General features: G+C 46.4%; 1 protein-coding gene across 1 annotated transcript in view; it reads left to right on the top strand.

Moving 5' to 3' along the window:
- Window positions 1-13,118, top strand: part of Kiaa1324 (KIAA1324 ortholog) — an 81,963-nt gene extending 68,845 nt beyond the window's left edge. Inside the window, exons 14-22 of the mRNA XM_031375195.1 lie at window positions 438-701; window positions 2,652-2,825; window positions 4,107-4,287; window positions 5,041-5,137; window positions 5,630-5,731; window positions 7,373-7,499; window positions 7,578-7,756; window positions 8,815-8,980; window positions 10,334-13,118. Coding sequence (XP_031231055.1) covers window positions 438-701; window positions 2,652-2,825; window positions 4,107-4,287; window positions 5,041-5,137; window positions 5,630-5,731; window positions 7,373-7,499; window positions 7,578-7,756; window positions 8,815-8,980; window positions 10,334-10,402 — 1,359 coding nt within the window. The 3' untranslated portion in view covers window positions 10,403-13,118. The remainder of the gene's footprint in view (window positions 1-437; window positions 702-2,651; window positions 2,826-4,106; window positions 4,288-5,040; window positions 5,138-5,629; window positions 5,732-7,372; window positions 7,500-7,577; window positions 7,757-8,814; window positions 8,981-10,333) is intronic.
- Window positions 13,119-16,035: the final 2,917 nt, after the last annotated feature.

Genomic DNA, 16,035 nt, shown 5'->3' with positions numbered 1-16,035 from the left:
TCTGAAGAGAGCAACAGTGTACTCACATAAATAAGTAAATAAATTTCTCTCTTTTTAAAAGATTTACTTATTTATTTTATATATAGGAGTACACTGTCTTCAGATACACCAGAAGAGGGCATCAGATTCCATTACATATAGCTATGAGCCACCATGTGGTTGAATCAGGACCTCTGGAAGTCAGTGCTCTTAACCGCTTAGCCATCTCTCCAGCCCAAATAAATAAATGTCTGATGTGCACGTCTTGGCTTCTACATGCATTCTCACATATGTGCATGCACCTTCAAACGCACATATACACACATACATACGTCTATGCACACAAGTAAAGATAAACACACATTTTTGTAAGATACAATTATGCGGTACTCTGCTCTTCCTATGGCTGCTGCGGCTTCAGGCCTCTCCTTTCTCTGCTTTTGTTCCCTCATCTCCAGGGCAGAAAGTATACTAATGATGTCGCCAAGATCTACTCGATCAATGTCACCAACGTCATGGGGGGCGTGGCCTCCTACTGCCGTCCCTGTGCCCTAGAAGCCTCTGATTTGGGCTCCTCCTGCACCTCTTGTCCTGCTGGCCATTATATCAACCGGGATTCTGGGACCTGCCACCTCTGTCCCTCTAACACCATCCTGAAAGCTCACCAGCCTTATGGTGCACAGGCCTGTGTGCCCTGTGGTCCAGGGACCAAGAACAACAAGGTGCCCCCAGTCTGCCAAGCTTGCCAGGGTGCTGGGTTCTAAATGGGATTCTCCAGGGACCAATACCCACATGCCTCCTCCAGAGCCCCCCACCCCATCCCCACGCCCAGGTTGTTGTGAAGAACGCTAACCAGGAGGTGACTGTGGGTGGTGAGTTTGTAGCAGGAGGCCTTGTCTTCACTCTGGAGCAGGCAAGTCACATTTTCAGCTGGTGGAGATTAGTGACTCTGTGCTCCAGAGGTTTGGCATCTGTGCAGAGATCTGAAGGGAAGAAGTAGTGGGGTCTGTGGCCCAAATTTAGCTCATTACCACAGTAACTGGCTCCCTCTGGTGAGTCAACCTTTGCTGGTACTTACAATTAATCAGCATTGTGCCCTCCATTCATTTCAGCTCTACAGATATAGAAATCTAGTGTGGCCAAACAGTGACACTGCCCCCAAGTAGGTTTGCATCCAAGAACAGACATGCCCGAGCCAGGCATGATGGTACCTAGCAGTAATCCCAGAATTGGGGAGGAAGAGGAGAGGAAGTCAGGAGCTCGAGGTTATTCTTATCCTATACAGCGTTTGAGACCAGCATAGGACTCACAAGATCCTGTCTCAAAAAAACAAAAACAAGATAAAACTCCAAACAAAGTACATATGAAGAAAGGGTCTTAAATAGTTGTTAACATATAGAATTAATTTGCATTTCACTGATCACACCAGAAAGACACCTACCCGACTTTATTCATTTATTTAAATTTACTTATGTATTTATGAGATCAGGTCCCACGTAGCCCAAAACCAACCTCAAACACTATATAGTCTTGCCCTATTTATCTGCAAAGTATGTACATTCATTGTACAGACCCCTGAAAATCTTTTAGGGCAGTGGTTCTTAACCATTGAGTGGGGGTCGCATGTCAGCTATCCTGCATGTCAGATATTTACATTACAATTTATCATAGTAGCAAAGTTACAATTATGAGGTAGCAATGAAGATAATTTCATGGTTTGGTGTCTTAAAGGGTCACAGCATTAGGAAGGTGAGGGCCACTGTTTTGGGGAGTACCTGAGACATTCCCCATAGATGTCTTTCCTAGAGCTCCCCCTGCTGCTAGGGGTGGGGGGAGAATGGTGATATGTCAGACTGCCTCTGACTGGGGTCCCTAACACATAAGGGACAGGAAGCAAAGCTCCTTCCACGGCTCAGTTTCCTACAGAGAACTCCAGCAAAGGGAAGTGAGTTCTGGTGTGTTTGAAATGGCCATGCGTGAGCTACACATGCGGGGAAGAACGGAAGTCTCCTTCTTGCCACTTATTTCAGTTAAGGCCCCACTGTCTTCTGCTTGGTGACAAGACAAGCTTGGTGACAGAGCACATGCCCCGCCTGCACTAGGTTTGATCCCTAGCACATTATTATAAACAAAATCAGACAGAGAGTCTCCAGTGAATACTGGTATCTGGGAACCTCAGAGTCCTGCAGTGGAATACATGTGCCACAGTAAATCATAGGTCTATTCAAAGACTGAGACAAGGGGACATTTAGTGGACATGAGTGAAAAGTGTGTCAGACATATTGGAACAGGGATCGTTGGCCACAATGATTAACACGAGAGCGGCATCATTCCAAGGCTGAGTGGACAGTTGCTGGGCAGATGTCCTTGTAAAAGTCCTTTGTGTGTATATAGGGGCATCCTTGTAAGAATCTGCACACTGGTGCTTCTGTCAGTCTTTCATGATGGCCACCATAGGCAATTGTATGTGAACCCACTTCAAACATGTGCCGATAATCAATAGCAAGATAGATCCAATTGGTGTCTGCTTCACTTCTTTTCATGTCCACCTCAGTCCTTCCTCCTCTTTTCATTTCATTCCGGCTGGAGCAGGTTGGGGTGGGGGGGCGTTGTACTCCACTGCAGCTCTCAAGGCCTAAGACTGGCCATCGACTGGATCCTTTCCCCCTCAGATCCACTCTCTCTGCTACAATGACTGCACCTTCTCCCGAAACACTCCCAGCAGGATTTTCAACTATAACTTCTCAGCTCTGGCAAGCACCATCTCTCTGGCAGGGGTGCCAAGCTTCACTTCAAAGGGGATGAAGTATTTTCATCATTTCACCCTGAGTCTCTGTGGAAACCAGGTAAGCTGTGTTAGCTAGCAGTGTGCACGCTGCAAAGTGGGACTGGAGGCCGGACATGAGCACAGGAGGAGAAAACCAAAACCAAAACCAAGACCAAACCAAACCAAAACAAAAACAACACAAAGAAAACAAAACAAAACAACAACAACAACAAAACCACCACAGAATCTCTGAGGCAGCTGGGGAAGGAGAGAATTTAAGAGGTTTAAATAATTGTAGCAAGCTTCCCCCAGGGAGCTGGGAGAGATAACCTGGGGAATCTGGGATGTGTGTCCTTCTATTCCTGCTTCAGCCTCCCAAGTACAAGGTATACACTCATCTCCACAGCTGGTCCCAGCAAGGTTAGTATGATGGCACAGAAACAATCCCTGCCCTCAAGAAGGCTGAGGCAGGAGGATCTGGAATTTGAGATCAGGCTATACAGGGCAACTCTCTCATAAAAGAAAAAAAGAAAGAAAGAAAGAAAAAGGAAGGAAGGAAGGAAGGAAGGAAGAGAGACAGAGAGAGAGAAAGGAAGGAAGAAAGAAAGAAAGGGAAAGAAAAGAAAAGAAAAGAACCTGGAGGAGAAGCCAGTTTCCTTCTCTCAGCACACAGTTTGCTTTATGTTGCTCTTTGAGAGGCTGAGAGTACATCTGAGAGGCCAGAACACTCTGACAGGCAAAAGGTCCTGGGTTCATTCTCACAGAACCTCCTCTCCCTCCAAAAGGTTACCCAGACGTAGGAGTCCTTGAGTACCTAGCAGTCCAGGGGATTTTGTGGGGGACAAAGCAGGGTAATCATTAGTCTACTGGGCTACTTAGCAAAATCTCAAACAAACAAAGCATGCCTCAAGGCCCCAGGCCTGTTTGAATCCCTGGGAATCGGTCCACACAAAGCTTCCACGACAGCAGCACCAAGGGAGACAAGAAGGGAGCGTAAGCCAGCCCTGGTGTTCCAGTAAAAGTCACTGGCCTCAGGGTTCAGTCGCACAGCTCAGCTTCTGTCTAGAGGATGTGCCCAGATACTGAAGGGACCCGTGGCCAGTTAGAACTCCCAAGCAGCTGCTACCAGCACAGTCCAGATGACCACAGGGAAGTACAAGGCCAGTGTCTAGAAACTAGGACAAATCTTTACCTTCTTCCCCCCTCCCGCCTCCCCCTCTTCAATCTTCTTGTGAGAATCATTCTACGGCAGCATAGGATAGGGAAGCTTATCTTTTAGATGTGTGTGTTGGAGGGGAGGGGATGTCCCTTCTGGGACTCTTCTGTGATCATTTGCTTTTTTCTCCATGTGCCCTACCAGGGGAAAAAAATGGCTGTGTGCACAGACAATGTCACTGACCTCCGGATACCTGAGGGCGAGGCCGGTTTCTCTAAGTCCATCACAGCCTATGTCTGCCAGGTGGTCATCATCCCCTCTGAGGTGATGGGCTACAAGGCTGGGGTGTCCTCACAGCCAGTCAGTCTTGCTGACCGACTCGTTGGTGAGTAAGCCAGTTAGTTACCCTAGGTTTGCTTGAGGGTCTGTGTCTGTGTGTGTGTCTGTGTGTCTGTCTCTCTTGGTGTATGGGTATATGTGTGTCTCTTTGAGTATGTGTGTGTCTGTGTATGTGTTTGTGTCTATGTTTGTGTATGTGTGTATATGTGTGTGTCACTCTGTGTCTGTGTGTCTCTTTGTGTATGTTATGTCTCTGTGTGTCTGTGTTTATGTATGTTTCCCTGTGTGTGTCTGTATGTAGGTTTGTGTATGTATCTGTGTGTCCATGTTTGCATGTGTGTCTGTGTTTGCATGTGTGTCTGTGTTTTCATGTGTGTCTGTGTGTATGTGTGCATCTCTGTGTGTGTTTTTGTTTGTATCTGTGTCTATGTGTATGTCTCTATATGTGTGTCTATACATAAATCTGTGTATTTATGTTTGTGTTTGTGTGGGTCTCTGTGTGTCTATGTATATCTTTATCTCTCTCTCTCTGTGTATGTATGTATGTATGTATGTGTGTGTGTGTTGTGTGTATTAACAAATATGAGGCTGGTGGCTGGAAGGTACATGGCCCCATGTGAGGGGCTCAACCTCCTGATCTTTTTGCAATTCCATTCCATGTGCTCCTGACATCACTTTTGCATGAGCCACTCGGTGATGTGATGAAATAAAAGTTGGTTGTTGACAGGCCTTGAAAGCGTTGAGGTAGTCACCAGCTAACGTGATGAGCAAGAACTAATCAGGAGTTCTGGTTTAACAGGAGTGTCAACAGACATGACTTTGGATGGAATCGTCTCCCCAGTTGAACTTTTTCACCCAGAGACCTCAGGGATCCCGGACGTAGTCTTCTTTTTTAGGTGAGGATGAAAGACCAGACTAAAGCAGGTGAAACCTCAGACTCTCCCTCAAAACTGCACCCCTCACCCCTCTACCCCCGCCTCATCTAACTCCTCCTTGTCAAGCCTGAGCAGGATTGATTGAGTTCTAAGGCTACCCAGTCATCAGAGTAAAAGCTGGCTGTAACTTGACATGAGCTTTTTGGGAATTCCTGGGACCGTTATGTACTGGGTCAGGGAGAAAGATGGAGGATCTGCCATGGCCTCCCCTTCCCCTAAGGAGGTTCCAGTATGGGCTAGCCTTTTCTTTCTTGGACCAGGGCCATTGTCCCTTTGATTAGATTTCCCTGGTCTCCACTCTTCTCCACATAAGGACCAAAGTTTGTGCCCTCCCTGTCTGTCAAGGAGAACCTGAGTCCCTCCATGCCCAAATCGCCCTGTGTTGACTCCTTGCAATGGCTCCCCAGTGACAGCAGAGTGAGCCTCCCTTCATGGTGTTGGCTTTCACTGCAGATCCAATGATGTGACTCAGTCCTGCAGTTCTGGAAGATCAACCACCATTCGCCTCAGATGCAACCCAATGAAAGCTGCTCCTGGCACCCTGCGGCTACCCAGGTAATCTCTGTGGAGGGGAGCTGCACCAGCCTCAGCTTGCTCTTGCTGGGATTCACTCCACCCCAATGCGAGGACACTATTTTTAAAAAGAAAAAAAAAATCATGGGCTCTTGGGGGCACAGTCATGGCCTCTAGATCTTAACTCAAAGTAAAAAAAATAAATAAATAAGCAGGGTGTGGTAAGGCATGCCTTTAATCCTAACACTTGGGAGGCAGAAAGGCAAATGGGTCTTTGAATTGTACGCCAGTTTAGTCTACAGATCAAGTTTTAGGCCACTAGGATGGCATAGTGACATATTGTCTCAAAAGGGGAGAGGGACAGGATATTTGCTCTCTCAATAGTATGGAAGTAGAAAAAAGCCTCCTTACCATTGTAAATATCATGCACAGCAAAGCACAAGCTTATCCAAAAATCAAGCATGGGAGTGCATGCCTTATAGCCTCAGTACTTAGGAGGTACAGACAGAAGAACCAAGACAGTTTTGCATATTCCTTGGCTATTATACACTGGGGCAGGGAGAAATATGGAGGATCTGCCACAGACTTCCCTTCCCTGAAGGATGACCCAGTGTTTTTGTTTAGGCCAGTACATCACTGCCTTGACCAGCTCTCCCTGGTCCTCACTCTCTCCATGTAAAGACCCAAGGTTGTGCCCAGTTGAGGTTGATCTCAGCTACACCACGAATTCAATGCCAGCCTGGACTACAGGAGACACTATCTTAGAAAATAAACAAACCAGAACACACGCACACACGCACACACACAAGCACACATGCACACACCTACACTGGGCTGAGGAAATAGCTCAGTAGTGAAAGTGCTCAGTGCTCAAGCATGAAGACCCAAGTTTGCTCCCTAGCACCTACGTCACATGCTAAGCAGGGTGTTACACTTGGGATGCCGGTGTCGGAGAGCTAGAGACAGTGGACCCGTGGAGCTCACTGGACAAGCCAACCCCCCCAAAACAAAATGGGCATCTCCTGAGGAACAGCACCCAAGCACAAACATAGCACATATTTATGCCCGAACTCTGTCTCAACAACAATCCCACAACCAGGCAGCTGTATAAAAATAGCTGTATAAAAATGCCATTGTGAAATATAGCATGTCCGCAGGGAGAACAGGAGCCTCCTAGGGCTTCTAGAACCCAGCCATCTTAGGTTGAGCCCTCGTTTGATATCAGCAGAATCAGGCAGGGATATTGGAGACTAAACTGTCCATGGGCATGGTGACTCAGCCATACATTGCCAGCACCTGGAAAGCCAGGACAGGGCATTACTGTGAGTGTAAGGCCTATCTGAGTTACAGAGTGAGAACTTGGCTCAAAAAGAAATGGGAGAAGAAAGGAATACAGGAAGGAAGAGGGAAGGAAAAGAAGGAAGGAAGGAAAAAAGAAGGAAGGAAGGAAGGAAGGAAGGAAGGAAGGAAGGAAGGAAGGAAGAAAGGAGGTGAGGGAAGAAGGAAGGAAGGAAGGGAAGGAAGGAAAGAAGGAAGGAAGGAAAGAAGGAAGGAAGGAGGTGAGGGAATGCCTGAGTTACAGGGCAGGTTGACGGAGGCAATTTGGGAAGAGAGAAGATGAATCAGGCATGAAGTGTCACAGGCATCCAATGTAACAACCTGGTCTCCTTTCTACTTTGCTAGCATGTGCTCTGATGGGACCTGTGATGGCTGTAACTTCCACTTCCTGTGGGAGAGTGTGGCCGCTTGTCCACTCTGCTCGGCCTCTGACTACCACACTTTTGTCAGCAGCTGTGTGGCTGGGATCCAGGTAGGCTGTCCTCTGCTTGGGAACTCCCAGGAGACAATGGGTTATGAGTTCTGAGGTCCTTCTTTTTCTCCCCAACAGAAAACTACTTACGTGTGGCGAGAACCAAAGCTGTGCTCTGGGGGCATTTCCCTGCCTGAGCAGAGAGTCACCATCTGCAAAACGATCGATTTCTGGTTAAAAGTGGGCATCTCAGCTGGCACCTGCACTGCCATCCTGCTCACTGTTCTGACCTGCTACTTTTGGAAGAAGAATCAAAAGTACATGGTGGGGTGTTGGAGTCTGAGGGAGGTTGGAGTGGGATCCTTGAGCCAGGGTATTACTGAGAATTTTCTAGAAAGTTGGCTATTGCCCCTGCAATTGACCAGAGACTTTTAAAGAGGCTCATCCATTGTAAGTCTCAGTTATCTTCATTTTTGAGCAGGGATGGCTATCTAAAAATGGCTTTAAAATTCTCTAAAGAAAAACCAAATCAGGTGAGGTGGTGCATGCCTTTAATGCCAGTTCTTAGGAGGCAGAGACAAGTAGATTTCTCTGAGTTCAAGGCCAGCTTGGTCTATATAATGAGACACTATCTCAAAATAAAAAACAAAAACAAAAAAAAAAAACAAAAAACAAAAATCCCAAAAAACAAAAAGAAAAAGAAAGGAAGGAAGGAAGAAAGAAGGACCCTTGGGCCAAGGTTGTAGATTAGTGGTAAAGTACTTGCCTAACATGGATTCAAAGCCCAGCAAAAAAGAATGTTCTTTTGGTTTTTCGAGACAGGATTTCTCTATGTAGCCCTGGCTGTCCTGGAACTCATTCTGTAGACCAGGCTGGCCTCGAACTCAGAAATCCGCCTGCCTCTGCCTCCCAAGTGCTGGGATTAAAGGCGTGCACCACCATTGCCTAGCTAAGAAGAATGTTCTTAATTTGTGGTTTTTATTAACAATGAAAAAGCAAGGTATGGGCGTGACTGTAATCCCAACACTTGGGAGGTAGAGGCAGGAGGACTCAGAGTTCAGGATCATCCCCCAGCTACATATCAGTTCTGAGACAGCCTGGGCTATATGAAACCCTGTCTCATAAAACCCAAAACCAAACAAACAAGGTATGGCTTTATAATTTCATTATTTCTGTTAACTTTTGATATCACAGAAACAAGCAGCCTTGAAGAAAAAAAGATCAGTAAACTGGGAAGCAAGATCCCTTCTGTCCACCTGTCCTTCATGACATTTCACAAGGCTTTGCCTTAATGATGACTGGCAGTATCTATTTGTAGCCCAACCTTTTCCCCTCGCACCCACGTTATCATCTCTTGCCTCCTCTTGTTTCACAGATTAGAATACAAATACTCCAAGTTGGTAATGAATGCTACTCTTAAAGACTGCGACCTGCCAGCCGCAGACAGCTGCGCCATCATGGAAGGAGAAGATGTGGAAGATGACCTCATCTTTACCAGCAAGAAGTCCCTCTTCGGGAAGATCAAATCCTTTACTTCCAAGGTAGGGAGGGACGAGAAGTGAACTAAAAATCAGCCCTGGGAGTGGGGCGGGGCCTGGACTCTGGGATACTGGGTGGCTCTGCTCCATCCAAGACCTCTACTATGGTCCCAACTCCCAGCTGCCTTCTGGGCTCTCCCAAAAATATCACCTTCTTCCCTCTGTGGTTCACATCAACACTCTCTTCCCTGGAGCGGGGGCGGGGGGGAGAGAGAGAGAGAGAGAGAGAGGGAGGGGGAAAGAAAGAGAGAGCACGAGGAGAGAGAGATAGTGAGAAAGAGAGAGAAGAGGGAGGGAAGGGAGAGAGAGGGAGAGAGGGAGAGGGAGAGAGAGGGAGGGAGAAAGAGGGAGGAGGGGAGGGGAGAGAGTGAGAAAGAGAGAGAGAAGAGAGAGAGGGAGAGGGAAAGGGAGGAAGGGAGAGAGGGGAAGGGGGAGAGTGAGAAAGAGAGAGAGGAGAGAGAGGAGGGAAGGAGGGAAAGAGGGAGAGAGAAAGAGAGGGAGAGAGGGAGGGAGGGAAAGAAAGAGAGAGCACAAGGAGAGAGAGTGAGAAAGAGAGAGAGAAGAAAGAGGAGAGAGAGAGGAAAGAGAGTGAGAGCTCTCCTTTTTTTCCCCTTTGGGTGAAGAGGAGGCCATCACTGGGTTTGATTTCTGATAGAAGCCAGGGCCTCAGAGCCTTTAACCAGTGGAGGGTGCTGTCCCCAAGGTGTGTGGGCCCTGTCCTGAGTGGCTGAGTCATAGCCAAGCGTAAACTGCAGCTGCTATGTAATTCAGAACTGGGTGGGCTGGCTCCGTGCGGGTGTGTAGGTGCAGGTGAAGCTCATAAATGCAATATAGACACCACTGTCTCTGGGCGTAGGGCCAGCAGAGGGCATCCAAACAGTTTCTCCCCAGCTGAGCATATACCTGACTGCTGCACAAGGGAGTCTTTCAAACAGGTGTGAATGAGGAGAGGGCAGGAAGGCTGCCGAGGAAGGGGTTGGCAGTCTGACCAATGCCTGGGTCTTACTTCCTTTGTGCTGACTTGTCAGGGTGACTCCCTTGGCCAACGTAGGCCTTGACTTTTTTTTTTTCCTCCCACCAGTGAGAGATAGTTAACCCTGGGGACCTCTTAGGGCTGTCTGGGACTTCTAGATTTCAGCAAAGATGCAAACCAGGAATCATAATTCTCTCGTTCTCTGACTGAGTCTGTAGAGAGCAGGGAGGAGCAGAGGATAAACTCAGTCCTATGCTCCCACAGAACCACCAAAAGCAAGGAAGTCCAAGGGTTCCTCTGTCACCCATTTTTCCATCTCTCTTCTTTGTCCCCTTAATGTGCCCTTGTGCAGCAGGCAGCTCCTGTCACCATCTCTCTTTCAGAGGACTCCTGATGGATTTGACTCGGTGCCGCTGAAGACGTCTTCAGGAGGTCCAGACATGGACATGTGAGAGGTGCCCATCCTGCCTAGCCTGCCTCCTCATCTGGGCACATTACCCTGCAGGCCTGTGGCAGTTTAGGTGCCAACATCCTGCGCTCCCCGCTGCTGGGAATCTCTTCATTGTGGCCTTATCAGAAGTTTGGATTTCAGACCCTTGTTTTTTATAGAGTACCCAAACCTTTCTCTCCGCTTGCCTCAAACCTACCAAATATACCCATACTTCATGTATTGTTTCCTTGCTTACATCTTGTTTTCTAAATACAGCCCACCCATGTGAGCCATACCCTCATCTGCACAGAATTCTTAGAGTTTTTGAGTGAAAGTAGTTCTTTTCTCTCTCTCTCTCTCTCTCTCTCTCTCTCTCTCTCTCTCTCTCTCTCTCTCTTTTTCAGTACTAAATTGACTTCTGACCTCCTGTTTGAGGGCAGGAGCAGATGTGAGGTTTTCTGGTCATATAAAGGCTTTCATTCAGCTCATGATGTCTTTAGAAGGGAGGCTGTGGTCTGAGGGACAATCTTCATGGCATCCTCCATTCATTTCTCCTGAGTAATGAGTTTGCGTAGGGAGCAATGGAAAAGTCTGGGGGTAAGGTAGGTGAAGCCTGTGTAAGAAAACACAAAGAAAAACCACAAAGAAAGGCAAGAAAAAGGGGGGAGGAGAGGGTGTTCGTTCTGTTTTATAACCAAGCACCTCATTTCCTTCTCTTTAAATGATAAATATTCTCACTAAAGGCAAAGGAAGTTATTTACCAAGAACTTTCCCAAAGTCCAATAGATCTATTCTCCATGACTGTTTGTGTCAAATCTCCCTTCCATCTCCTTATGACATTAGAAAGATCCAGGTAAGTCTAGCTATACCTTCTATTGGCTTCACTGGAAGGTAATAAACACTTGCCAGTGAGGAACACCCCCATCTGTGAGTACCTCAGTCCTAGAGGCCTAGAGTATCATGGGATGGAGCATCTTATTTAGAAAGAACACAGAGGGGCAGAGGGGCAGAGGGGCAGAGGGTCGAAGGTTTAAATGGGGCAGTATTAGACTCCAGCCCATTGTGGCATGGACCAGCTATGGTCATATCTGTTTCTGTCATTAACTTACTTGCTAGGTCACAAAGTTAAAAACTTCTAGGCTGACCAGAAAGGATCTGAATGTCAGGCAGATACAAACCAATCTTCAGGGAGGAAAAGTAGGGATGTCTTACAAAGCCCGAACCCAGCTGGGGCATTTGCTGCCCCTTAAGCCTCTGTCCTGGCTCTGGCCTATTCTCATTTCATTTGTGCATTAAAGATCTCTGGCCCTCATTTCTGGCAACATTCCTCTGAAAGGTAGATTAGGTACCAACTCACAAGTAGAGTGGGATTCCTCTTCCCATCTTCCTTTTACTGCAGCTATAATCAGTGAAAAACCTGGAATAGAAAAACCAGAGAATAATTTCCAGTTAACTTCTTTTTCCCTACTACACAGAATTGAACCGCTTTCATTCCATGCCAGAATAGCTCTCTCTTGGTCAAGCCTGAGTTACACATGGTCTTCACCTGTGCCCTTCCCCCAGTGACAGGTAGTTGGTATAGGACAGAGAGAAATTTCTGAGTGGTTTGTCAGCCACGAAATGGCTTGCCCATCTAATTAGCCATGGCTGCCCTGGAGATAGTTTGTAAGAATCAGAAAGAAGTGAAGCTATGCCATGACTTTTGGCCATCAAAGGCATCAGTAACAGCTAGACAAACCTAGAATCTCTTCTTTGGGAGTTCAGGTTGTCCCTCATTTTGTGGCTCTCAGGACCTTGACCATACTGGAATACTCTTGATTGGCTATGTGCACCCAGACCATGAGCTCACAGCCAGTCTCCTGCAGCCTCTTAGGTGTCTACTTCCCATGTAATAACTGCTTTCTGTGTTGAAGACCACAGGAGATACTTAGACTGTTCTGAAAAACATGGGGAAAAGTTCATCTCTTTGGACTTGTTTATTCTGACATCCTGGAATTGAGTGCCCCTCCCCCCAAGCATCCTCAAACAGCACTGATTCGATGATTGCACCTTTTTGCATCTCTCCCTACTCTTTACTGGGATGGTTCCAAAAGGAAGAGGGTCACTGGTTGCTTCTCTGGCAGCTCAACAGCTTCAGATAATTTCAGGAGCTCTACTAACACATAATTCACATACTGCATAAGTCACTCTTTCAAAGCATACAATTCTGTGACTTTGAGCATATCAGTTTTAGTTTTCTGCCCTGAAGATGAAACCCAGGGTTTCTCACATGCTAAGCAAAATGTTCTACCACTGAGCTACATCATTAACTACACAAGGGAGAACCACTTTAGTCTTTGAGCCCAGATTATGGTAGTTTGCACAAACTTTAGGGCCAGAGAGTTGGCTCAGGAGATAGTGTTTAATCTCCATTTGGACATGTAGAGTCCTAGAATTTCATCCTGTAGTTAGTTATCACCTGTACTTGGCTGGGAATACATATGAAGATTATGGTATATCCAAGGTCCAGGGGATTTTTTATCCATCAAAACTTTTTTTTTGGTCCAACTATATTAAAAACTGACTATATTTATACAACAGAAGCTTTGTAACAGATTTTTCAGCTTTGTGAAATCATATTTGTGTCTCATCAAAACAGGTTGGATTCTCTTTCTATTCTGTAAGTCAAGCATTTAGTTTGTTAGGGATGGGTGTTGCATGTCTTCCCCCCACCCAAAAAATAAAAACGTATCTTTTGAGCTGTCTTTCTTGAATTACAGGGCGCGTGGCTAGTTGGGAAATGGTGTCTTTGAAGCTTAAAAAAAGGAGAGCAGAGAAAGGAGCATAGCTTTCAGAACAAGAACTAGAAAGTTCCTGGCACCTACTGGGGAATGAATGCCTAACACCTCAGTTTCCATAATAATAAAGCATTAAATGATATAAGATGGGGAGGACAGAAGATGTGATGAGCAAAAGATAGCTTGTTAGATCCCTTCCCCAGGTAGGCTTCTTTCAAGTGGCATTAGCTAGCCACACAGCATTTCCATAACATACAAGTGAATTTGGCTTCTCCTGGTAGGAAGTGGATTATTGCAGAGTCGATGTGGAGAGAGTTCTAGAGGATATTAAGGACCTACCATTTCCCGGGGCAGCTGGCTTCTTCTGATTCTGTAGTTTCTTTTACTGTAGTTGAATACACTTAGCACCCCAGGAGAATTGAACCTGCCAGATGAGTTTAGTGTGTCACTGGGTTTTGAATACAACAGAACATTAATGTTCTACATCAGTCTTCGGGGAAACTATTTAGTGCCCAAGTTTTTCCTCCAGCGCTCCCCAGTTCTCTGTCATGAGAGCCTTTTATATCCTCTTCGTCCTCCTCCCCAATCTCCTTTTAATTTGGTTTGGTTAGTTTTTGAGACACTGTAGCTTAGGCTGGCTATAACTCATTGTGTAGCCCAGGCTGGCTGGCCTCAAATTCACAGCAATCTTGCTTCAGCCTCCCAACTACTGAGACTATAGGCATGAGTAGTCATGTCTGACTATGGGTTTTGGTTTTGTGTGTGCATATAGGTCTGTCATAATGCGGTTATTGTGTGTATTTAAAATTTTTTATTTCTATGTGTTTGAGTATGTAGTCTGCATGTATGTTTGTGCATCACGTATATGTCTGAAACCTGAGGTGGCCAGAAGGAGGTGTCAGATCTTCTTGGACTGGAGTTGGCGGTTTCAAGCCAACACGTGGGTGCTGGGAATCAAACGTACATCCCCTGGAAGAGCAGTCAATGCTCTTAACTGGGAAGCCATTGTACTGGCTAGTTTTGTGTGTCAACTTGACACAGGCTAGAGTTATCATAGAGAAGGGAGCTTCAGTTGGGGAAGTGTCTCCATGAGGTCCAGCTGTGGGGAATTTTCTCAATTAGCGATCAAGGAGGTAGGGCCCCTTGTAGGGTGTGCCATCCCTGGGCTGGAAGTCTTGGGTTCTATAAGAGAGCAGTCTGAGCAAGCCAGGAGAAGCAAGCCAGTAAAGAACATCCCTCCATGGCCTCTGCATCAGCTCCTGCTTCCTGACCTGCTTGAGTTCCAGTCCTGACTTCCTCTGGTGATGAACAGCAATGTGGAAGTAAGCTAAATAAACCCTTTCCTTCCCAACTTGCTTCTTGGTCATGATGTTTGTGCAGGAATAGAAACCCTGACTAAGACAGCCATCTCTCCAGCCCCATTGTTCTTTTTTTGTTATAAAATAAAAAGTACATTTATTCCACAACAATGACCCATTTTAGAAGTGCAGCATACATGAAAAAGAGCAAGGTTCACAGTGTTTTCAGACTCCTTGCAGGTCACTCTTTGAGATTCAGGAACACTAAGTCACTTCTTAGTAGTGTTACAGAAATGACAGCCTGTTTTGAGATAGGATCTCCTATGGTCTAGGTTGGGCCTGAACTGTAGGAAGCCAAGAATGACGTTAACTCCACACCCTTCTGCTGTCATTTCCAGAGTGTGAGGTTAGGTAAATTCCCTGACAGGCAGACAGGGAGGGGGCCATGACTAGATAATAAACGTGCTGAACTTCCAAGATGGCTGGCTGGCTTCACCCTCTTGGCCCTTCTTGGCCAGAGACCAAAACCTGGAGATAAAAACAAAGGCCTGAGGGGCTTGTATCCTCCTTGGAGGGCCTCCTGTCTGGGGACCGGTCTGACAAGTTCAAGGCCTGACTAGGGTGTGTTTACTCCAAATGGTGAACTGTTTTCTTGTCTTTGTTCAAACTGACCAACCCTTAACTTGGAGAAGACTACCCTCTCAAAGACCCTTAACCGCACTCCAAACTCCTCCTCTCCCCATTCCAGTCACTCACCCCCTCATATACCCACCTCCATTCCCCAAGGAAGAGGCTGGCTTCTTCCTGCTTTACAGAGGGTCTTTTTTTCCTGTATGCCTTGCAGGGTAGTAAAAGTCTTTCTTTCATTCTTTGTTTTTGTTCTTGTTTTGTTTTTGGTTTTTGTTTTTTACTATTTTTATTATTTATTTATTTATTTATTTTGGTGTTTTCAAGACAGGGTTTCTCTGTGTAGCCCTGGCTATTCTGGAACTCGCTCTGTAGATCAGGCTGGCCTCAAACTCAGAAATCTGCCTGCCTCTGCCTCCCAAGTGCTGGGGTTAAAGGTGTGTGCCACCACTGCCAGGTCCTGTTTTTCTTTATAAGTAAATGTATCTAAAAAACAAACAAACAAACAAAAAACCTCAACCAGTGGACTGTGGTATTTCATGGCAGCAATCCCAGCTTTCAGAAGGCTGAGAATAAAGATTGCCCTGAATTCAAAGAGACATGTTCCAGGTCAGTGTGGGCTATTGAATGAGACCTCATTCCCACATAAAGTGCAACTTCTTACATGGTGCAGTGTGACAGAGGTATTGACTTGCCACCCCAATTCTACCAGAGGTTAACTCAGTGTCTGTCCTACCCCCACCCCTCCTCCAGGTCTGGCAGCTTTCCTTGATCCATAGGAGCTTTAAATTCTTTTTTAGCCACCCGAGGAGAGGGCATCACTGTCTCTCTGATAGAAGGGTATGGGAAAATGACTGTGGAAATAGTTCAATAAAAATGAGCATGGAGGGGCTGGCGAGATGGCTCAGCGGGTAAGAGCACTGACTGCTCTTCCGAAGGTCCTGAGTTCGGAT

Source organism: Mastomys coucha, unplaced genomic scaffold (genome assembly GCF_008632895.1).
Source record: "Mastomys coucha isolate ucsf_1 unplaced genomic scaffold, UCSF_Mcou_1 pScaffold16, whole genome shotgun sequence".
Classification (NCBI taxonomy): Eukaryota; Metazoa; Chordata; class Mammalia; order Rodentia; family Muridae; genus Mastomys; species Mastomys coucha.
The sequence above is the reverse complement of the archived record's forward strand: the minus strand, read 5'-3'. Positions and strand labels throughout refer to the sequence as shown.